This window comes from Neltuma alba, unplaced genomic scaffold (genome assembly GCF_004799145.2).
Source record: "Neltuma alba isolate B1F8T4 unplaced genomic scaffold, ASM479914v2 tig00001525_pilon, whole genome shotgun sequence".
Lineage (NCBI taxonomy): Eukaryota > Viridiplantae > Streptophyta > Magnoliopsida > Fabales > Fabaceae > Neltuma > Neltuma alba.
This window is the reverse complement of record NW_021632496.1, coordinates 42130-65892: the sequence shown is the minus strand read 5'-3', so window position 1 is coordinate 65892 and position 23763 is coordinate 42130. Positions and strand designations below refer to the sequence as shown.

At 36.3% G+C, this 23763-nt stretch overlaps 1 protein-coding gene across 1 annotated transcript; it reads left to right on the top strand.

Annotated features, from left to right (window-relative positions):
• Positions 1-4564: 4564 nt before the first annotated feature.
• Positions 4565-8560, top strand: LOC114758409 (uncharacterized). Its single transcript, XM_028947449.1, has 6 exons — positions 4565-4771; positions 5450-5847; positions 6364-6730; positions 6854-7248; positions 7513-7942; positions 8165-8560. Exons 1-6 carry the CDS (start codon positions 4565-4567, stop codon positions 8558-8560), a joined length of 2193 nt encoding a protein of 730 aa, XP_028803282.1.
• Positions 8561-23763: the final 15203 nt, after the last annotated feature.

Genomic DNA, 23763 nt, shown 5'->3' with positions numbered 1-23763 from the left:
AGCTCATTCAATGCACACAAAATATCCCACCAACCATCATTAATGTTATGCCATGTGTCAAAAGCCTACTTAGTCTTAATCCTCTCTCTTAATTAACTTAAATCACAATGTAATTAAATTCCAAAGTCAAGATCCTCTCCATTGGTAGCTTGACACTTGGAAAGCTTTAATTTCCATCCATTAAAGGCTTGACAAGTGGCAACTTGTGGGCCAAGTAAAGTGCAAGACTCTACTTCTTATTTTATCGGTGCACTTTTACTCCGGGTTTAACTTCTTTTCTATAATTACAGTGCTCTAGCCTCTGTAATTATTTTCTATCAGATCCATAAATTATTCTCCTCATTTTTATCTTCCCAAATTGCCCTCTTTGTCTCAAATTTAATTTCCCAATACTTAAATAAAAAGGAAAACTAATTTCCTTCTCTTTAGTGATTTTTCCACTTTTCAGAGGAATTGGAAAAAGTCTTGGATACTTGAGGGTCTTCTTTTAATTTCATAATCTCTTATAATTCCTTGAGATATCATAGGAATTTTCTTGGGATTTTATTCTCCTTAAAAATATTTATTTGGAATTTTCCAAATAAAGGACCTTAAACTAACTTAAATCGCCCTTAAATTCCTTTGTAATTTCTCTAAGGGCAATTTGGTGATAAAACCAATTTTATAATCCCATATAATTCTCAAGGAATATTGTCCTTATTTTTCCTTAATTTTCTGAGACTTGAAAATATTTTTCTATAATTATTCTTGACTAATTTTCCTTAATTAGTCTAACTTTTCATAATTGGCATGGAAAATTATAATAATTATTTTCCACCAAAATTCTTCTATTTCTCCTTGTCATTTTTGACCCTTAATTATTTAGGAATATCCCTATTCCTAAATGCCATATTACTGGATATGACAGAATCTGGAAGGAGGGGTTTTGTTTTCTTAAATCTAAGTACATATTTGAAATCTACATGAAAAACCATGAAGGAATGAGTCAAGAGAAAATTTTTAGGGTTAAAGAAACAAACTCTAAAAATTCAAGAACAAAGATGGAAGCTTTAACAGGGTTTAAGAATTTCTTGAGTTATGTGATTAATTTTTATATGGAATTGTTGATGATCTTACTGCCTTTTTTGTGGTTTATTATGTTAGGGTTTGATATTTGTGAAGGGGAAAGAAGAAACACAAAGAAAACCCACGTCTTTGGAGCATGGTAGTAAAGTATAACCTAACTACTAACATTAACTTTGCATTGTTGATTATTGTATGATTAATTGCTATTATGTGGATGAGCTTTGCTAATTGTGATACGGATGATCTTTGAACTTTATTGCTTTGGCCTTTGCATGATTGAGATTTCCAAATTATGAGAATGCTAGTTCACCAATAATAGCTAATATGGTTATGCAAAATAATGATGCTTATTGATGATATAGTTGGTTAATTTGCTATTAGGATTTCATTGAAATCTCATTCCTTCCAAATAAAATCTAACCTTTTAGGAGCTATGTAATATCCTAATAAAAAAAATTTTCAAAAAAAAAAATAATTGAAAAATAATATAATATAATATAATATAATATAATAATATTTTAATATTTATTAAAAAAAATAAAAGTCCAACTTTCCACCGATATTTCGGTGGAAAGTTGGAGGGGGTGTGGAAAAATTGGGGGGAGGGTGGAAAACGTGGGGGTTGGGTTTGAAAAAAACCCCCTCCCCCAATAATTGTGTGGGGGTGTTAAATACCCCCCACAATCCATTTTTCCCTCCGGCAAGCGCAAGAAGAAAGAGAGAAAGAGAAGAAGAAAAGAGAGGAAGAGAGAGCTGAAGTGTGTGAGAGAGAGGAGCATACCGGTGAAGCAGAGGGCAAGCTTTGAAGATATTTTAGGTACATGAAATTATCTCTTTTCATCAAACTTTCTTCATAAATATTTCATATATATATATTTTATGCTTCATAATAGTAGTATTACTCTAGTGATTAGAGAAAATTTTGAGACTTATATATGATATAAGTATTGAGTTTTGACAAAAGATGACTATAGAAATTTAGAAGTAAATGAGTTGTTAATTTTAATTGGTTTAGATTTCTCTATTTGCTAGTTTTAGTATTTAAATTAATTTATTTAGTGGAAAATCTGTTATGTATGAGATATACCATATTTTTACCGATTAAATTTAAGTTAAATAATTTATTTGGATTGTTTGATATATTATTAAGATTTTAATCGGTTTAGTTTTATTTATTGGGTGACTGGAGGTTTTAAAATAATTATTGTAGCTAAAAAAGTCTATTATTTATGGAAAAATATATATATATATATATATATGTTAGTTGTACCATTAAAGTTTTAATTAGATTATTTAGTTATAAATATTTGAAGTATTATTAAATTTTTGAGAGTTTGATTTTGAGTTTTAAACTGAAAAAGAGAGTTTTTAGAATTTATAACATAATAATTTTATATTTGGAAATTGTTGAAAATCCTTTTTATTAAGATAAATAATTTGGAGGTGGTAAATAAACAATTTGGGGTTGTTAGAAATTTAAATAATATAGAGAAGTTTAATAAATTAATTTATATTAATATGTGGTTATATTAATTGTGTAGATTAATTATTGGTTGAGTAAAGGATTGACCTTGTGGTAATCCTAAGTATTGCTTTGGCGAGAGGTAACCACTTTCCACTTGTTATATGTGCTAATATGTTGTTTGTGAGTATTTTGCTATTTTTAGAATAATATTTGATATTTGGAACTTGAGTAGATATGTTATATCTTTTGAGCTATGAAAATTGTCTTGTGGGATTTTTGGAATGGTGATTGAGAAATTTGGAAAAGATATATGATTTATATCTTATGGATTATACTGAGAAAAGATTGAGACATTTTTATTATATTGTGAATGATTGGTTGTTATTTGGATTTTGGATTGAGTCCTATCCTACCACGTGGTAAGGCCGCCATTGGTGCACATTGGTTGGTTTCTTCTTTCGTCCCCCATAGTGAGGGATAGGCCTTTGTGGCTTCTTATTCGTCCCACAGAGTGAGAGATAGGCCCATATGTTTGATTGATCCCCCAGAGTGAGGGATAGACTTATGTGGCTTGTGTGTTGGCCCCCATAGTGAGGGTTTGGATGATTGAAATTATATATCTATAGTTCTCGAGAATTAATAACTGTCCCACTTGACACCTCACGAGCACGTGTTAGTATGTATGATGAGTTGGAAAGCTGGTTACTGAGGCATTTGTCTCACCCCGTGGTTTAACATTTTCAGGCGATAGTTCAGGTGGTGGCCCATCAGGGAAGGCTCCGGAGGCATAGTGTGCTGTTATAGCTTGTATAGCCTCCCTGCTTTTGTTCTATGTGCTGACTTGTTATATATTGCCACATAGGGCTCATCTACTATCATGATGTAAAATAATACTTTTAATTACTACTATCTGGTATGATAGGGCGTGAGGAGGCCCGAGGCATTTTAGACTCTGCATGTAACGCTCCTTTGAAAGTGTTGACTTTTGACTAATGAGCTCTATAGTTTATATTAAACTGATTTATCAGTTCGTATGGTTGAAAATATAAGTTTGGTTTGGGCTAATGGTTGAATGATATTTCTGGACTTTGGAAGTCTAAGGCCCAAGATAACGATCGATGTTACTCTTATTATTATAAGTTTATTTCTTTTAACCATGATAGTGATTTTAAAATTTTAAGGTTTCTTCTTTTCTATCATGGTTAATCATTCAAATAAATTGTTGGATTTAATCTTAAATGGTTTTGAAAGGGCGGTTGTCACAATTTGGTATTAGAGCTAAAGATTCTGCGAACTGAGTTGCATTACATTGCATTTAGTGGCAATATATAATAATCTCACATAACCTTCCCTGTTACTTTATGTCTGTGTTTGTCCTTACTTTGTGTTTCTTTTGGTGGGTTCCATCCTTAGGTGGGGAGGATGGTACGGACACGATCCTGACAAACTGATCAAGGTGGGGATGAATCCACAAACCCACCTAATCAACCACCGAATCCTCTGCAGTTTAACCAAGAGACTTTACTGCAACAGTTAAGGGAAGTGGTAGTTACGGTGGTAGATGAAAGAGTAAGAAAGATAGAGGAAGATTTGAGAGTCAAGAAAGCTGTGGAAGAGTTTGAAGGGAGAAATTCTGTCACCCACAGGGGTTCTATTGAAAGAACTAGAGAAGAGAGTAGTTCACAAAGGCGACCAGGAAAAGAAGAAGCGGTGAACCTTAAAAGCGTATAGAAGGACATAGAGCGGCATCACCCAAAGACGTTTGATGGGGGCATGGATCCTGACAAAGCTGAGGCTTGGATAGATGACATGGAGACAATATTTAAAGCTTGTGGCTGTAATACCTACCAAAAGGTACAAGCAGCAGTAGTTTTACTGAGGGACCGAGCTAAGAGGTAGTGGAGGAGTGTAAGCAGCATAGATGACTCGGGGATTACTTGGAACGAATTCAAACAAATGTTCTTTGATCACTACTTTCCCCCAGCCATGAGACAAGAAAAAGAAACAGCTTTTTATGCTCTTCGACAGGAGAACATGCATGAGGATGAGTTTATTGCCAAGTATATTGACCTCTCCAAGCATGTTACATACTTACAGCAGAATAATGATCCAGAATGGATGGCCCGACAATTGATAGAACGGGCGAGGCCAGAGTTGAAGCAGCAAATGGCCTTATATGAGTTTAAGAGTTTCGAGGATGCTTGCACGAAACTCAGGATGACAGCTCGCAGAATCCGAGAGGTAGAGGAGAGCCGACGTCGGGATATCCAGGGCAGATTCTCCGGTTTTATGAGGCCAATGGGAGGAATCAATAAAAAGAATAACTACAGTTATGGGAGCTTAGGTAACTCAAGCAAAGGCAAGAGCTAGAATCAGAAGAATTCAGCCCGTGGAGGCTTTATGCAAAGGAGACGGGCTCAGGGGAGCCGTATAGGGGGAGATCGGAGTGTCTACCATGAGCCTACCAGATCCACCCCAAGTGTTAGTGGTCCTTGCATGAGATGTGGGAGAAATCACCCAGGACAGTGTTGGGAATGCTATCGATGCCATAAGTTCGGACATATAGCTCGCAATTGTCCAGAGATGCAGCAGTAAACTCCTAGTTTCAGATCCACGGTGCCAGGGAGAGTTTTTGCTTTGACTAGAGAGGAAGCTGGCATGTCTCCTAATCTGATTAGAGGTACTGTCTCTCTTCAAGGACATGATATACCTGTGTTGTTTGATTCTGGTGCCACTCATTCTTTTATTGCTGCAGAATGTGCTCAAAAGTTTAAATTTCCAATGCATGATTTGTCTTACATGTTGAAAGTGTCAACTCCAGCGGGAGCCACTGTGTTAACCACACAAGCGTGTTTAAGTCTTGTGCTTAAATTTGAGAATCGTGAGTCTGTGATTGATTTGATTTGTCTACCCTTCAAGGGTATTGACGTGATTATTGGTATGGATTGGCTATCGGCAAATAATGCCATTCTGGATTGCAAAAGGAAGATAGTAACTCTTCCTTTGTGCGCTACGATAGTTGAGGCTATTAATGGTTGTTTGTGGTTGTCTGCTACTCAAGCAACTAAGTGTATTCAGAAGGGTTGTCAAGCGTATGCTGTTTTCTTTTCTGTTAGTACGGATAAAGAAGTTGGTATAGACCAAATCGAGGTAGTAAAGGAGTTTCCTGAGGTATTTCCTGAGGAAATATCCGGTTTACCTCCTGAAAAGGAAGTTGAATTCTCCATTGAGCTAGTACCAAGGACAGCTCCAATTTCTAAAGCACCGTACAGAATGTCACCTTCTGAATTGGCAGAGCTAAAAAAGCAAATCGAAGAGTTACTTGAAAAAGGATTTATTAGACCAAGTGTCTCACCGTGGGGATCACCAGTACTGTTTGTGAGGAAGAAGGATGGGAGCTTGAGATTGTGTATAGATTACAGGCAGTTGAACAAAGTGACTATCAAGAACAAATATCCTTTGCCTAGGATTGATGACTTGCTAGATCAATTAATGGGGTCAGCGGTGTTTTCCAAGATTGACTTAAGGTCGGGATATCATCAATTAAGAGTTAGAGCAGAGGACATCCCAAAGACGGCCTTTCGTACCAGATACGGACATTACGAGTTCCTAGTAATGCCTTTTGGTTTGACGAATGCTCCAGCGGTGTTTATGGACTATATGAACCGGATCTTTAGGCCGTACTTGGACAAGTTTATTGTGGTGTTTATAGATGATATCCTGATATACTCTAAGAATGAGGAAGAACACCGAGAGCATCTTTACATTGCATTGCGAATATTGAGGGATCATCAGTTATATGCTAAGTTAAGCAAGTGCGAGTTCTGGCTTAGAGAAGTGAAGTTCTTAGGCCATGTAGTATCTGCAAATGGAGTAGTTGTTGATCCTAGCAAGGTCGATGCTGTATTGAAATGGGAGACACCAAAATCTGTGACGGAGGTACGAAGTTTTGTGGGCTTAGCTGGGTATTACCGAAGATTCATCAAGGGATTTTCTCAGATCGCCATGCCTCTAACTAAGTTGACCAAGAAAGACCAACCATTTATCTGGAGTGAAAAGTGTGAGGCGGCTTTCCAAGAACTAAAGGCTAAGTTGACCACGGCTCCAGTGTTGACTATTCCAGATCCTAGTAAATCGTACACCCTTTACACTGATGCTTCACTTAAGGGTTTAGGGTGTGTCCTGATGCAGGAAGGAAAGGTGGTTGCCTATGCATCTAGGCAATTAAGGCCACATGAGGAAAATTATCCTACACATGACCTGGAATTAGCGGCGGTGGTTTTTGCATTGAAGATCTGGAGGCACTACTTATATGGATCACAGTTTGAAGTCTTCAGCGATCACAAGAGCCTAAAGTATTTAATAGATCAGAAGGAATTGAATAATAGACAACGCTGGTGGATGGAATTCATCAAGGACTATGACTTTGAGCTTAAGTATCATCCGGGTAAAGCCAATGTGGTTGCAGACGCTTTGAGTAGGAAAACGGTGCATGTGTTTCACATGAGTTTGGAGGAACACTACTGCTTAGAGAGATTGAGAGATCTCCAAGTAGTGCATGAGGCTCCAGCCACTCTACAATCAATTTTGGGTGATTATGAGTTCTTTCGAGACTTGAAGGCTGCACAGATGGAGGATGACCGGTTACTAAGCATCCGAGACGAAGTGGAGACCCATGGTATGCCTGATTATGAAATTGGTGAAGAAGGAATCCTGAGGTACAAGAAGAGGATTTGTGTCCCTAATAATGAGGAAATCAAAAGGACTATTCTAGAAGAGGCGCATCGAAGTAATTACACAATACACCCAGGGATAACCAAGATGTACCAAGACTTGAAAGAGAACTACTGGTGGCCAAAAATGAAGAGGGATGTCACAAATTTTGTAATGAAGTGTTTGACATGTCAAAAGGTCAAGATAGAACATCAGAGACCTCCAAGACTATTAAAGAATCTTGATATTCCCCAATGGAAATGGGACAGTATTTCCATGGATTTCATTACTGGTATGCCAAGAACCTCGGCTGGCTATGATGCGATATGGGTAATTGTAGATAGATTGACTAAGTCAGCGCACTTCCTGCCTATCAAGAGTACTTACTCTTTAGAACGATTGACAAAGCTGTATATAGATGAGATTGTTCGACTTCATGGAGTGCCAGAGTCTATCATTTCAGATAGGGACCCAAGGTTTACATCGAACTTCTGGCAGTCATTACATGAAGCCATGGGCACTAAGCTCAAGTTTAGTACTGCTTATCATCCTCAGACTGATGGACAAACTGAGAGGACGATTCAGACTCTCGAGGACATGTTGAGGGCCTGCGCTATAGAGCTAAAGGGTAGTTGGGACACTCACTTGTCATTAGCTGAGTTTGCCTATAACAACAGCTATCACGCTAGTATTCAGATGGCACCATATGAGGCTTTGCACTGGAGGAAGTGTAGATCTCCACTTTGTTGGACTGAATTAAGTGAAAGAACAATTATTGGCCCAGATTTAGTGGACATCACAACCAGAAAGATTGAGCTGATCAAGCAGAAGTTGTTGATGGCCCAAAGTCAACAGAAGAGTTATGCGGATTGTCGAAGGAGACCTTTAGAATTTGAAATGGGTGATCATGTATTTCTAAAGGTTTCACCTGTCACTGGTGTTGGTAGATCCATTAAAGCCAAGAAGCTTACACCCCGATTTATGGGTCCTTATGAGATTTTGGAGCGGATTGGACCTGTTGCATATCGAATTGCGCTGCTGCCACATCTTTCCAGTTTACACGACGTGTTCCACGTGTCACAGTTGAAAAAGTATCATCCCGATCCGTCTCATGTTATTGAGCCTGAAGAGGTGGAATTGCGAGATAATTTGACCTATCCAACAGAACCAGAGCGGATTTTGGACGTTAAGGATAAACAATTAAGGAACAAAACTATCCATCTTGTTAAAGTCTTTTGGAAGGGCATGAGTCCTGGTGATGCTACTTGGGAGACAGAGGAACGGATGCATTATGAGTACCCTTACCTGTTTTCTTAGTAAGCACTTTGAGTTGCTTTTGTCTTTATTTCTTGTGTGTGGTTGTTTGAATTTTGAGGACAAAATTCTTATTAGGTGGGGAGAATTGTAATATCCTAATAAAAAAAATTTCAAAAAAAAAATAATTGAAAAATAATATAATATAATATAATATAATAATATTTTAATATTTAAAAAAAATAAAAGTCCAACTTTCCACCGATATTTCGGTGGAAAGTTGGAGGGGGTGTGGAAAATTGGGGGGAGGGTGGAAAACGTGGGGGTTGGGTTTTAAAAAAACCCCCTCCCCCAATAATTATGTGGGGGTGTTAAATACCCCCCACAATCCATTTTTCCCTCCGGCAAGCGCAAGAAGAAAGAGAGAAAGAGAAGAAGAAAAGAGAGGAAGAGAGAGCTGAAGTGTGTGAGAGAGAGGAGCATACCGGTGAAGCAGAGAGCAAGCTTTGAAGATATTTTAGGTACATGAAATTATCTCTTTTCATCAAACTTTCTTCATAAATATTTCATATATATATTTTATGCTTCATAATAGTAGTATTACCTTAGTGATTAGAGAAAATTTTGAGACTTATATATGATATAAGTATTGAGTTTTGACAAAAGATGACTATAGAATTTAGAAGTAAATAAGTTGTTAATTTTAATTGGTTTAGATTTCTCTATTTGCTAGTTTTAGTATTTAAATTAATTTATTTAGTGGAAAATCTGTTATGTATGAGATATACCATATTTTTACCGATTAAATTTAAGTTAAATAATTTATTTGGATTGTTTGATATATTATTAAGATTTTAATCGGTTTAGTTTTATTTATTGGGTGACTGGAGGTTTTAAAATAATTATTGTAGCTAAAAAGTCTATTATTTATGGAAAAAATATATATATATATATATATGTTAGTTGTACCATTAAAGTTTTAATTAGATTATTTAGTTATAAATATTTGAAGTATTATTAAATTTTTGAGAGTTTGATTTTGAGTTTTAAACTGAAAAAGAGAGTTTTTAGAATTTATAACATAATAATTTTATATTTGGAAATTGTTGAAAATCCTTTTTATTAAGATAAATAATTTAGAGGTGGTAAATAAATAATTTGGGGTTGTTAGAAATTTAAATAATATAGAGAAGTTTAATAAATTAATTTATATTAATATGTGGTTATATTAATTGTGTAGATTAATTATTGGTTGAGCAAAGGATTAACCTTGTGGTAATCCTAAGTATTGCTTTGGCGAGAGGTAACCACTTTCCACTTGTTATATGTGCTAATATGTTGTTTGTGAGTATTTTGCTATTTTTAGAATAATATTTGATATTTGGAACTTGAGTAGATATGTTATATCTTTTGAGCTATGAAAATTGTCTTGTGGGATTTTTGGAATGGTGATTGAGAAATTTGGAAAAGATATATGATTTATATCTTATGGATTATACTGAGAAAAGATTGAGACATTTTTATTATATTGTGAATGATTGGTTGTTATTTGGATTTTGGATTGAGTCTTATCCTACCACGTGGTAAGGCCGCCATTGGTGCACATTGGTTGGCTTCTTCTTTTGTCCCCCATAGTGAGGGATAGGCCTTTGTGGCTTCTTATTCGTCCCCCAGAGTGAGAGATAGGCCCATATGTTTGATTGATCCCCCAGAGTGAGGGATAGACTTATGTGGCTTGTGTGTTGGCCCCCATAGTGAGGGTTTGGATGATTGAAATTATATATCTATAGTTCTCGAGAATTAATAACTGTCCCACTTGACACCTCACGAGCACGTGTTAGTATGTATGATGAGTTGGAAAGCTGGTTACTGAGGCATTTGTCTCACCCCGTGGTTTAACATTTTCAGGCGATAGTTCAGGTGGTGGCCCATCAGGGAAGGCTCCGGAGGCATAGTGTGCTGTTATAGCTTGTATAGCCTCCCTGCTTTTGTTCTATGTGCTGACTTGTTATATGTTGCCACATAGGGCTCATCTACTATCATGATGTAAAATAATACTTTTAATTACTACTATCTGGTATGATAGGGCGTGAGGAGGCCCGAGGCATTTTAGACTCTGCATGTAACGCTCCTTTGAAAGTGTTGACTTTTGACTAATGAGCTCTATAGTTTATATTAAACTGATTTATCAGTTCGTATGGTTGAAAATATAAGTTTGGTTTGGGCTAATGGTTGAATGATATTTCTGGACTTTGGAAGTCTAAGGCCCAAGATAACGATCGATGTTACTCTTATTAATTATTATAAGTTTATTTCTTTTAATCATGATAGTGATTTTAAAATTTTAAGGTTTCTTCTTTTCTATCATGGTTAATCATTCAAATAAATTGTTGGATTTAATTTTAAATGGTTTTGAAATGGCGGTTGTCACAAGCTAAATCATCAAAGGGCAAGCTACATATTCAAGGTTAATTATGGTGCCAAACCATAAAAATTTCATTGGCTTTTTGTTATGTAATTATTCTATTGTTTAGTGTTGTAACCCTAACTACACCGCCAACTTGGGAGTGATGTTTTGACTAGGTTCCTGAACGTATTAAATCACAAAATTTGGTATGAATCATGTCCTAAGATTCAATTTGATATATAGCACATTAAAAATGGCCAACTGCACGATTTATAATGATTTTTCAAAGTTAAGATTCAGAATTTTTGAAAAAGTATTTTTACCAAAAGGATAGTGGTGACTTCCATAAAAACCTAGCACTTTCTCAAATGGAATTGGTTCACAAGTTTATTTTTTCTTGAAAGGAAATTCAAAGATATTTTCATAGAATTTGGAACCACACCATTTTGATTTGTATAGATTCAGTTATGGTTTTTTGAATTAGACAAGAAAACTAAATTTTTACCAAATAAACAGTAAAAATGCCAAAATCAGTGTTTTTGTGAAAATTTTTAGCCCAAGACCATCTAATATGGTCTAAAAGGGTTTTGTTTGAACCTTAAGTCAATCCGATAGTAAGGTGTAATATTTTTGGTATCAAAGAAGTTTTGGCATAAGATAGAACGCTCTACTTAAGTTTATGCGTTAGATATCAGGGTTGGTTAAGGAGGAACTGACAAACCTTTGCAGGAATTGAGATGGAAAACACAATGGATTAGGATGCTAGATCTAAGAAGTTGGTCAATGATTGGGATGTTAACATAATTGATCTCAGAAAAGAGGATTTGATGGGATGGACTATGGGGACTACTAGCCCAGGATACTCAATAAATGGGTCCAATAATTATCCAGAGCATTGGGCTAACCTCTTAGGGGTTACTACTGAGGATTTGATGAACCTTCTTGGACCCGGTGACCTAGTGGATCCTGTAACTGATTTATATCAGGAACCAATAGATCTTAGTCTTTACATTTAGTCTCGCAGACAGCTTGTTACCCCAAGTGTTACCCAAGCGACATCCTTAGACCTAGTACCAGGCCAGTGGTACCCCTGACACCTATAATACCTATCCCTATTTTGACGGAGCCTAAGATCCGTGGTCAGGATCAGCTGAGAGAGAAGTTGGAATTCTTGGGTTGTCATATCAAGAAAGATGAGGATTAGTAAGATCCGAGCATTTACCTAGATTACTTTCAGGGAGTAAATGTGTTATATCAGACTTATGGACCAGGTAACCCTTATCTAAACACCGAGGACCGGGTATATGAGTTCTGTCGCATGGATCAGATAATGGGATTTGGTGTTGAGGATTACATCTAGCGCCTTGAAAATTTGTTAAAATTTACTATTTTTAGATGGTCGGATCCTTGAAATACTAATGTAGGGCTTGTTTTGTTACAGCTAACCGTAGTAGGTTAGGCTGGCAATACTTGGTTATTATATTGTTTGCTTTCATATATATATGTTTAGAACTTGCTACTTTGGTTTATGCCTAAGTGTTTGTATGCTAAATATTTTGTTAAATGAAATCTAAGCATGATGTTTACTTCTTGTTCCTTTGCTATGCTATCTGTTTAGTTAAAAATGATGGTTAGAACTCGATGAAACCCTTCGCCAAAGAGACCCCTAGTTTAGGATGCAAGGGTCCCTCCTAATCCACTACAGTTAATTCTGGATCGTCTTGAGCAACAGCAAAAGACCATCAAGGATATGAGGGCAACACACGCTCACTAGGAACAAGAGAGGGACACCGCAATAGTTGCAGTAGTAGCAATGGCAATGGCTAACCTCGATAGGAGGCAGCCAAAAGAAGAAATTTCCGTAGCTTAGGCATCAGAACAACTGCCTAGACTGGTAATGCCAGCAGTAGACCTTGACAACATCCAGAAGTAGATGACTCGTTTTTGCAAGCACAATCTGCCATCCTTTGACAGAGTGTTTAACGTCCAAGCAGCAGAGCACTGGATTAATCGCTTGAAAAAGATTTTCAAAGTTTTAGTGTAACATCCCAACTTTTGGGCCTAGAAGTACCAGAAATAGACTGAATTGGATAGGCTACTAGACCCTTTTTGAGCAGAAGTCCCAAAAATGAGAAAGGAAGTCAAAGCAGATTCAGGGACTAAACTGCAAAGTAAAAGTTTTCAGGGGCTCAAGTATAATCAAGGCCAGAGGCTCCAATAAAGTCTTAAGGGGCCAGAAAGAGAAAAATAGTAGAAATAGGCCAAGGGTTAAGTTAGAAATCTCAAGGAGAGGATTGTATGAAGTTAAGTCCAACCAGGCACTAAACTGTAAATTCAGAAAATTATGATTCACAGGGGTAAAAATGGAAGAGTATACAGAGAATTCCAAGAAAATTTCAAAAAATGGGAAATAATATTTTGAGGCTCTTCTTTGAAGATAAAAGATGAAAGTACCCCTGAGACAGCTTAAATGGAATTTATGAGGTTATGGCCGGTAAAAAGTATACCGTTTGAGGTAATTATTTGAAATGGCAAACGACCTCAAAAATGTATGTAAAAATGAGGTTAAATGGTTGAAAGGTTGTATTAATTTATAAAATTAGTTCTACAACCAAAGGCTAGTGGAATGGCTTTAATAAATTAAAAAACCAGTTATGCCATAAAAGGGTATTTTAGTAAATGAATTTTTATGCAAAGCTTAAAGGAAGTGTTATAGCCTAAGAAAATTTATAGATATTCTCTAAAATTAAAGGGAATTTATGGAGTAGAGAGAAGAATATTCTGAGCTCCAGAAGGCCATCAAGAAAACTAGAGAAACGTGGGCCAAGTAAAACAAGAGGAAACTTAGGGAACAAGTTTGATCCAATGGCTAGGATCTAATCTCCCTTCTCCTCCACCACTTGTGTGACACCTAGCACCTTCTAGAAGAATGAGGTAAGGATGATGCAAGAAAATGAAGCAATGATGATGTAAAAGTCAACTTAAAGTTCCAAAATTGCCCTTACCCTTTCTATTAGCCATCAAGGGCATTTTGGTCCATTCAAGGCAAAGTTTGGCTATAAATACCCCACCTTGGAAGAGCATTTTGGCAGCCATTTGTAGAGGAAAAACTCTACCAAAATTTAGAGAGAAAAACGTAAGGGTGAAGGCCAAGAAGAAGGAACAAGATTCAAGCTTCAAGATCAAGGTATGTGATGTTTGTAGCATCTGATTTGATGCTTATTTTAGATAAGTTACTCTTTGTATCTGATTCTAAAATTTGGCATGATTAAAATACACTCTGTAAGATTTACGGGTAGAATACTTCATTTGGATATGTGTACGATTTATGGTGATTTTTCAAAGTTAGGGTTTGGAATCTGGAAACAGTGTTTAACCTTTGGAAGAGTGTCAAATTCCATACAATTCTGGTATTGTTCAGCATAGAATTGGTTCCTGAAACTATTTTTTCTTTAAATAGAATTAAGGAGATTTTAGTGAGACTTGGAGCCACTCAGTTTTGATTTTTCTAGAATTAATTATGAATTTTCAAGGTTGAGCAAAAATTCTGGAATTTTTGCGTGAACAGTACCCGTGAAGCAAAATTTTCAGATTTGATCTTCTTGACTCTAAGGCCATCTAAAGTGGTCCTAATTGACAAGAAATAGATCTTAAGGATGATAAATGATGAGATTTATGTTAGAAAAGCTAGAAAGAAAACCCTAAAACCAAGAGAAAGGGTTGATGTTCAAGAGAGCTAGTTTTGGACATTATGTAATCTCTTGGTCCTAATAGATTGTATGATCATTATGACTATGTTTAGGACCTTGGAACATCCAAGTGGATGTTTGATGATGTTAAGCGAATGTCCACATGGTTGGAAAGTCAAGGGAGTCAAAGGCAAAGTAAGAGGAAAGCTTGAGGTGCAAGGTAGTGAACTTACCTATTGTCATTGCTTGATGTTGTATGCTTATGTGTTGCCATGTACATATTATTGAATGTTATTGTGATATGTTTTAGCTGCTGTAATTGCTATTCATGATGAGTAGATATGTCTCCATGGCCATGCATCAAGAAGTTAGCTTTGAGCATGCTAATATGTCACTAATTAACAAGAGAATAAACAAGTTGCGTGTAGTGCATTAGCATTCATCTAGTATGATTAATATGGTATTGTTTGCTACTGAGATTTCCCTAAATCTCACCCCCTCCCTAACGAACCATTTAGGTCAATCAACAATAGGCAATAATGGCATGAGAAGCAAGGAGAAGAAAGTGGAGAATTGTTCATGTTAATGAATGATATTATTATTTAATGTGTAATTCTCCTAATATGTAATTTATGTTATAGATGCCTATGATTCCATGTAATTAATTATAATATTTACGGTATGAATGAGAGTGTATGAGCATGAATGGGAAAGAGTAAGCCCATGTTATGTATGCCAAAGAAATAAAAAGAATTAAAGTAAAGAGATGTTAAGGGATAAAACGTAGGTCCTGGAACAATGAGTTTGTAGCTCCAGTTTGACCTATCAAACGAATGAGTTAAGTTATGAGATTTGGTAGACTCATAGTATACATCCCAAGCTTTAAAATGAGAGGTAGATCACCTTAATTGGATGTGTACATAAGGAGATACAAATTTCTAAAGTTGAGGCACAGAATCTGGATGTTCCAGATTTTACCAATTGAACAATAATATTTATTGATTAAACTGTACGAATTGGGTAAAGATAAGTCCAACTGGATATTTTTTTCTTAAAGAGCATTAAAATATATTTTCGTAAAATTTTAGAACACCTCAATGTGATTTTTATGGAATTAGTTATGAATTTTTAAAGTTGGACCTGTAATCCGGAAATTAAACAGTAAATAGTAACACGAGTAATTATGTTGAATTTTAAATCCACGGGCTTGTGTCATGATCTGCTTGAACCATAATGCTTATGAATACGTGCTCTAAGGGGTTAAAGGTAGAATGTTTCATTTAGACTGTCCAACTGAGTAGAAAGCCCAAATGGCAATCTACAGGTTAGAAAAGGACACTAACCATTAGTGGAAGAACACTAAACTCATTCTTGATGCTCGAAACACGAGAGTGACATGAGAAGTGTTCCTGGAGCAGTTTTATGAAAAGTACTTCCCACGGTCAGTCATGGATGAAAGGAAGGCAGAATTCCTGACCCTAAAATAGAAAGATAATGAGTCGTTTGATAAGTAGCTAGTTAAGTTTATCTGTCTCTATCACTATTCCAGTTACCTGTGTTATTTAGATGATAAGATGTGGATGACTAAGAAAATGGTCAGAGGATTGAAGCAATTCTTAAGGGAGATTATTACTCCCAGGCAGTTTGAGCACTTCAACAAGACAGTTGAAGCCTGCCAAATTACAGAGAACAAATTCAACCATCATCTAATGGTTAAGTCTACTCCCAAGTCAGAGATGAGAGATGAGGGTGGCGCCTCTTCTAATATCAGCAGGAAGAGGAAGAGGCCATGAGACAACCAAAAGAGTAAGAAGGGGGTAAGCCCCCAAATTGCAAGGAATGTCTGACCTGCGGCAAGAATCATGGTAATAGACCGTGCATGGCCAAGCAGAACGTTTGTTACACTTGCGCCAAGCCTGGACACTTCTCAAGAGAATGCCTGCAAAATACAGAGAAGGTAAGGCCACGCACCTAAGGACCAGTATTTGCCCTCACAGGGGGAGAAGCCCAGAAGTCTCCAAAAATGATCCAAGGTATGATTATTATTGACAACTCCCCAGTAGTCGTTCTTTTATCTTGTATGCCTATATTAAAAGACTCAGTTTGGTTATAAACATTGTTGTGCTGGTTTAGATTTGATATGTATGCCTTCCATGAAATTGGCAATTGAATTGAATTGGTGGTCATCCCATAACGATAAAGATAAAACCCTGATCCTACCCCAAGAGAAATGGAGTTAAATCTGAAAGTTAAGTCGAGTTTCATAACGACAGCCCAGACAGGCAATGCTATGATGAACAAAGCTAAGTAAGACTGGCAAAGGTTAAGAGAAAAGTGTATTTCATCATGATGAATCAAAAGAGTTGGTGGTGATGAATGAATACAGAAGTGATTACTAAAGGAGATGGTAACTTTCATCACTGCAAACAAGGATTCTGGTCATGATGAATGAACACAATAACTCTCAGATGTTGAGATGGTAACTCAACGAAACATAACCACTCTCAGAGGTCACAGAAAGTAAGATTAGTAAATGTCAGAAAGAGAGAGGTAGCCACTATTTAGAGTTATCAGATTCCCCTTCAAAAGGAAGAGTAATGATAAGGAGTTGAACAAGATGGTTAGGGGTTGAGTCTATACACCACTAAGAAGGTGTAGTGGCTATCTAAGCCGGACAAACTCTTACACCCTCGTTAGGGCTGGGGCACTATGATAGAGTAGCTGTCTCAAGTCTTGAAATAGATAAATAGGAACTTGGAGATAGTGAAGTCAAGATAGAGAGCCCTAGTGAAATTTCTTAAGGATCAAGAAGAGAAAGAGATAGATAGCTATGCAGGAAACTAACTTAGAGGTTGGCATATTCCTGATAATGTTAAGAGATACTTAGTCACTTGGGGTTAGGCTAAGAGGCACCTTTTTTAGGGCATAAGGTCTTGGCCAGGAATCTTCCTAGAGAAAGTGGGAATTGGTCCTCTGAGTCAAAATTGATGTTGCTCTTGATAGAGCAAGCTACCCTATCCAAGCAATAAAGGGAAGCAGCCGAGGCAAGGCAAGCAGAGTGACTTCACCTAATAGAAGCATGACTAGCCAAGAACAAAGCTAGGCTTGGATGTACTTGAGCTTAGCAGAGTACTAGAGCAAACAAAAAGAAGAAGAACCTCATAAGTCCTCTCCCTATGACTTCCAGAATTAGCTACGAACAGAAAGAGAGGCTCCCTCTTGTAGGAATAAGATGTCTGGATGGCATGCCACGGACATAGCAACCAGTAAGAGCATGTATTCCTTGCATTGAAATGCCAGGTATTATGCAAGTTAAAGTATGCTCATACAGAAAAGTAAAGTAAAAGATAGAAAAGTTGCATAAGTCCTCTCTCTGTACCATTCTAAGATAGTAAGAGACAGTAAGAGTGGCTGGAAGAGTAAAAGAACTCCTAAGACAGATTGGCTTAGGCACCTAAAGAGGCAAATAGGTGGCTTAGGGAATTGACATGAGGCCTAAAAGAATGGTATTGGTTCTTGGAATAGTTTTGGGAAATTATCAGTTAGATGACCAACTGAGTGGAGGTGACTTTACTTAATCCTACGGTCTAGAGTCTCCCAGAGATCTTAATGTAACTCAGATTAATAATAGTATTATGGGGTTATAGTAGATCCTAAAGAGGCTTATGGTAGAGCACAGTAGCTCTCGAGACCACGGTAGACCGAGCCTAGAGGAAGTAGCTAAGCCATAAAAGTAAAAGTACAATACCTCTTTAGGAAGATGAGGACCAGGGATGAGTTAGAGATACGAAAACCTTCTTCGGTTGTAAACCAGTACTGAGAGAGTACCTATGACTTCCTTTCATATAACCTTATCATTGATTAGGCTGGGTTCAATTTCCTTTCGATTAGCAGAAAAAGAGATATTCAGGCTAGCTCTAGATACAGGAAGAACCCCGTATGATATAAAGACAGACTAAGTATTGACGAGCAGATCCTTAAGATGAGGTGAGAGACAAGAATGTAAGCTAAAAAGACATAACCAAATATAGAATAGGAAGGGTCTATGACAGCAAAGTACCAGGGTTAAGCCTACCAGCATTAGTGCCTTAGATTCCCATCACCACTGTTCAGTTAAGTATACTCGGACAAGAGTAGCCTAAGGAAGGATAACCCTGGGAAGTAAGGTAAGAGAGTGCAAAGGCCAAAAATGTTAGCTATTTTTGGCAAGAATGCACTAAGTCCAACAGAAATGGAGGATAAAGTTAAGGAAATTATTAAGCTACTTAGTGTCCCAGGCAGTATTGTTTTGGACCAAGACATGAGAATTACTTCAGAGTTTTGGAGGTCTTTATAAAAAGAAATGGACACTACTCTCAGATTCAGTACAGGCTACCATCCACAAATGGATAGGTAGACAAAAAGAACAATTCAGATGTTATAGCATATGCTACGTGCTTGTGTACTTGTTTTTTATACAGTAATTGGGATATATACTTACCATTAGTTGAATTCGCCTATAATAACAGTTTCTATTCAAGCATTCGAATGGCGCCATACGAAGCACTCTATAAGAGGAAGTGTAGATCTCCCTTATGTTGGACAAAGCTTAGTGAAAGAAGAATTTTTGGTCTAGATATAGCATATTAGACTTCCCGACAGATTAAAGTTATCTAGTAAAGACTTCTAATTGCTCAGAGTAAACATAAGAGTTATGCAGATACCAGAAGTAGGTCGTTAGAATTTGAGGTTGGTGATCATGTTTTCCTAAAAGCGTTGCCACCAATAGGTGTTTCATCCCAAATTTTGACTCATAGATACAAGCAATAGCATAAGGAGAAGATGATTACTAAGTCCAATGCAATGAAAGTCCCGGAGATCCCTCAAAAGGAAAAAGAGATTCTCCAAGGGTAAATGTCTAAAACAATAGTGTTTGGGGACTAAAAAATGATGAACCAGAAACAACTAAGGGCCAGAGGTTATGCCATAAACTTGCAAGAGATGGTTCCGAAAGTTAGGCCTAAGGAGGGACAAAATTGCAAAGAAAATATTCCTAGGCCAAGTAGGGACCTAATTGTAAATAATAAAGTTCTAGTCGACCAATGCTCAGAGTTAGCAAAATTAGCCTAAATGACTTAGAAAAATTCCAAAAAAATGAGAATAGGATCCCAGAGCCGATATAAGGCTAGAAGTGACAGAAATGCCCTGAAGTCATTCCAGGGTTTTGGACAATTTGAGATAGTAACTTAAATTGAATTATTTAAGCTATGAGACGGCCTCAAATAATCAGGAAAAACGAGGGAACAGTAGTTAAGGAATTTACAGAGATTGTAAAATTAATTCCGTCCCCAGAAACTGACAAGGTTAGCTTTAATTAAATTTAAAGCCTATTTATACCCTCTCTGGGGAAAGTCAAAATAGCTACATAGAGTTGGACTTTTGACCTGAGAAAAATTAAAGGAATTTCCTGTGATAAAAGGGAAAGAATGAAACCCAAAGACAGATCAACAGAGTTATGAACTGATAGAAAGAATTCAGAGAAGGTAACCTCGATTAAGTATTATTTAATAATATTTCTGGGAAAAGGAGAAAGAAAATATTTAAAGACCATCACGATGGTGCTGAGTTAGCATGCTAAGTCACCAAATGCAATCATGACACCTACGAGTCATCATGTTGAGTTAGCAAGAGATATTTATGGACAATATAAAAAATTAGAACGCGGTACGGGAATATTTTAGATAGTCTTTTGTCTACCCATTATAGTGAAATCTCTACTACATGACTTAGTAAGGTTAAGTACCCTGTCAGTAGAGCTAATTATTTTCATCTATGCTCCTCTAAGATGGCACCATATATGCACTTAATTAGGATGAGAAAATGGTGCCAGAACATGTCCCAGTGGTACTGGGTCAGTCAGGACTGAAAAAAGTGCCCGATACGGTGTAGAATGGCAAAATAGGTAGAGGAATGCTTAAGGGGTATATTTTGCATAAATTTTATATTAATTTCCTCCCTATATTAATGCCAAAATGATGAAGGAATGTGGAAGAGATAAGTGTATGGTTGGATAGGAAAAGAAGGTATTACGTGTACAGTTGGATGCAAGACACGTGTACAGTCAGATGCAAGACACATGTGCGATTGGATTAAAGACATGTGGCTTGAGGATGTAAGCATGATGTCATCAAGATGAGGTAAGCATGATGTCATAGGACACATGTCATTACAAGATAAAAAGAGAAAATGGATAGTCTAGATCAAGCCACGTATTTTTAAGATCAACGACCAAAATTCAGTCTTATTTTTCATGAAAACCCCTGCCCTCCCTATCATTTCGTCCAAGCACAAGGAACCCATAGGGAAGATCTTACAAAATGGTTTCTAGAGAGAGAAAGAAGAGGGAGAAAAAAAGGCCAAGTAATCCCAAGCCAAATCAAGCTCTAAAACAAGGTATGTGTGCTGTTTTTGATGTAGTTTTCACTACCCTTGTTGTTGTTGAGCTTGGTTATAGATTTTAATAGTTTTTGGGAGCTTGAAATCCTATGGGGAGGTGCTGCACGAAATTAATTAGAATAGGAGAAGATGAAATTGATGTTAGAAGCATGTTTAAAGGCTTGGAAACAATAAGAATCAAGTGGTTCTGTGTTGATTTTGCAAGAAATTCAACTTTCCCTTAGTTTGTGATTCTGTTTGGCCTTGACTGTTTTGAATGGTTAGGATTAGATTTTGATTGTTTTGAGTTAGAAATGGATTCTACATACAAAATTATGTGGGAATAGTATGTGGAAATAATTTTAGGAAAGTTGAAATTGAAACTCAAGAGTTAAGAGTTCAGGTATGTTCAAGAAAGAATCAAGTAGAGATAAGTTGATGACTTGATTCTAATAATTGTTTTGCATCATGTATTGATGTGTTTAGGACCTTGGAACACCCAAGAGGATTTTTAATGGTGTTGACAAAAAATCCATAGGGTTGGAAAGACAAGGGAATCAAAGGAAAAGTAAGAGGAAAGCTATGTTACAAGTAGTGAACTTACCTATAATGTGTGCTTGATATGTATGCCTGCATGATGTGACTAAGCTATGATAAAATGTTTGCAAAGTTATGTTTACAATTTTATGTTATGTTTTGCCTTGGCAATATGTTGTGAAAGCATGAAATGCTTTAGCTTACTTTCCATGGCATTCATATGTTAATGTTATAACATGTCATGCATGTGCATTATGTCTTATATGCTTATGGATAGTGTTGGTTACTGAGATTCCCCTGAATCTCACCCCTCCCTAACCAACAATTTAGGTCAATCAATGGTGGGGAATAATGGCACAAGAGGCAAGGAGAAGAAAATGGAGAATTATTGACGTTAATAAATGATGTTATTATTCAATGTGTAATTCTCTTATTATGTAATTTATGTTATGGTTGCCAATGATGCCATGTATTTAATTACAATGTTTATGGGAGGAATAGAAATGTATAAGGATGATTGGGAAAGCGTAAACCCAATTTATGTATGCCAAAGAAATAGAAAGAATTAAAGTAAAAAGAGATTAAGGGATAAAACGTAGGTCATGGAGCAGTGAGTTTGTAGCTCCAATTTGACCTATCAAATGAATGTGTTAAGCCACAAAATTTAGCAAATTCATAGTACACATTCCAAGCTTTAAAATGAGAGGTAGATGGCCTCAATCGGATGTGTACACAAGGAGATAGGATTTTTATAGAATTAGTTATGATTTTTCAAAATTGGACCTGAAATCTAAATTTAAACAGTGAAAAGTAATCCAAGTAGTTATGTTGAAAATTTTTAATCCACGGGCTTATATTTTGACCTGCTTGAACCATAACGCTTACACAAATGCGTACTCTGAGGGGTTAAAGGTAGGATGTTTCAATAGGAGTCGGTTGATCCTTGAAAACTAAAAAGTTAAGTCCGAAGTATGTTGGACCATTTCAAATTTTGTCCAAAGCTGGACCAGTAGTGTGCAAGTTGGCCCTTCCCCCAAACTTGAGTCAAATTCATGATGCCTTCCATGTCTCCCAACTAAAGAAGCACCATCCAGACTTGACACATGTCATAAGCTACGATGACATCGTGGCCCGAGATAACTTGTCTTTTGAGGAGCGACCAGGGCGAATCATTGATCAAAAGGTCAAGCAACTGAGGAACAAGCAGATTCTAGTGGTCAAAGTAGTTTGGAAAAGCCTTTCCTCTGAAGAAGCAACATGGGAGATGGAGACTAAGATGAAGGAAAAGTACCCTGAACTTTTCCATTAAAGTACACCTTAAATTTCGAGGACAAAATTTATTTGGGGGGAGAAATGTCACTTCCAGTAATTTGATAATTAGGAATAAGAAATATTCCTAAATAATTAAGGGCAAAAAATGATACGGAGAAATAGAATAATTTTGGTGGAAAATAATTATTATGATTTTCCAAGTCAATTATGAAAGTTTGACTAATTAAGGAAAATTGGTCAAAGATAATTATGAAAAAATATTTTCAAGCTTCAGAAAATTAAGAAAAAATAAGGATGATATTCTTGAGAATTATATAAGGTTATATAATTGGTTTTATGACTAAATTACCTTTAAGAAAATTACAAAGAAATTTAAGGGTAATTGAGGCCAATTTAAGGGATTTTATTTGGAAAATTCCAAATAAATATTTTTAAGGAGAATAAAATTTCAAGAAAATTCCTATGATACCCCAAAGAATTATAAGGGATTATGGAATTAAAAGAAGACCCTCAAATATCCAAGATTTTTTTTAATTTTTTTGAAAAGTGGAAAAATCACTAAAGAAAAGGAACTTAGTTTTCCTTTCTATTTAATTATTGGGGATTTAATTTTGAGACAAAGAGGGCATCTTGGGAAGATAAAAATAGGAAGAATAAATTATGGATTTGAAAAAAAAATAATTACAGAGGCCAGAGTACTCTAATTACAGAAAAGAAATTAAACCTTGGAGTCAAAATGCATCGATAAAGTGAAGACTAGAGTCTTGCAATTCAAATGGCTCACATTTTGCCATGTGTCAAGCCCCTAATGGAGAGGATTTGAATTTTCCAAGTGTCACATGTCAAATGGAGAGGATTTTGATTTTTTGTAATTAATTTCAATTGGATTTAGTTAATTAAGAGGGAGAATGCAAGATTAAAGAGGGGATTGACACTTGGATTTTCAT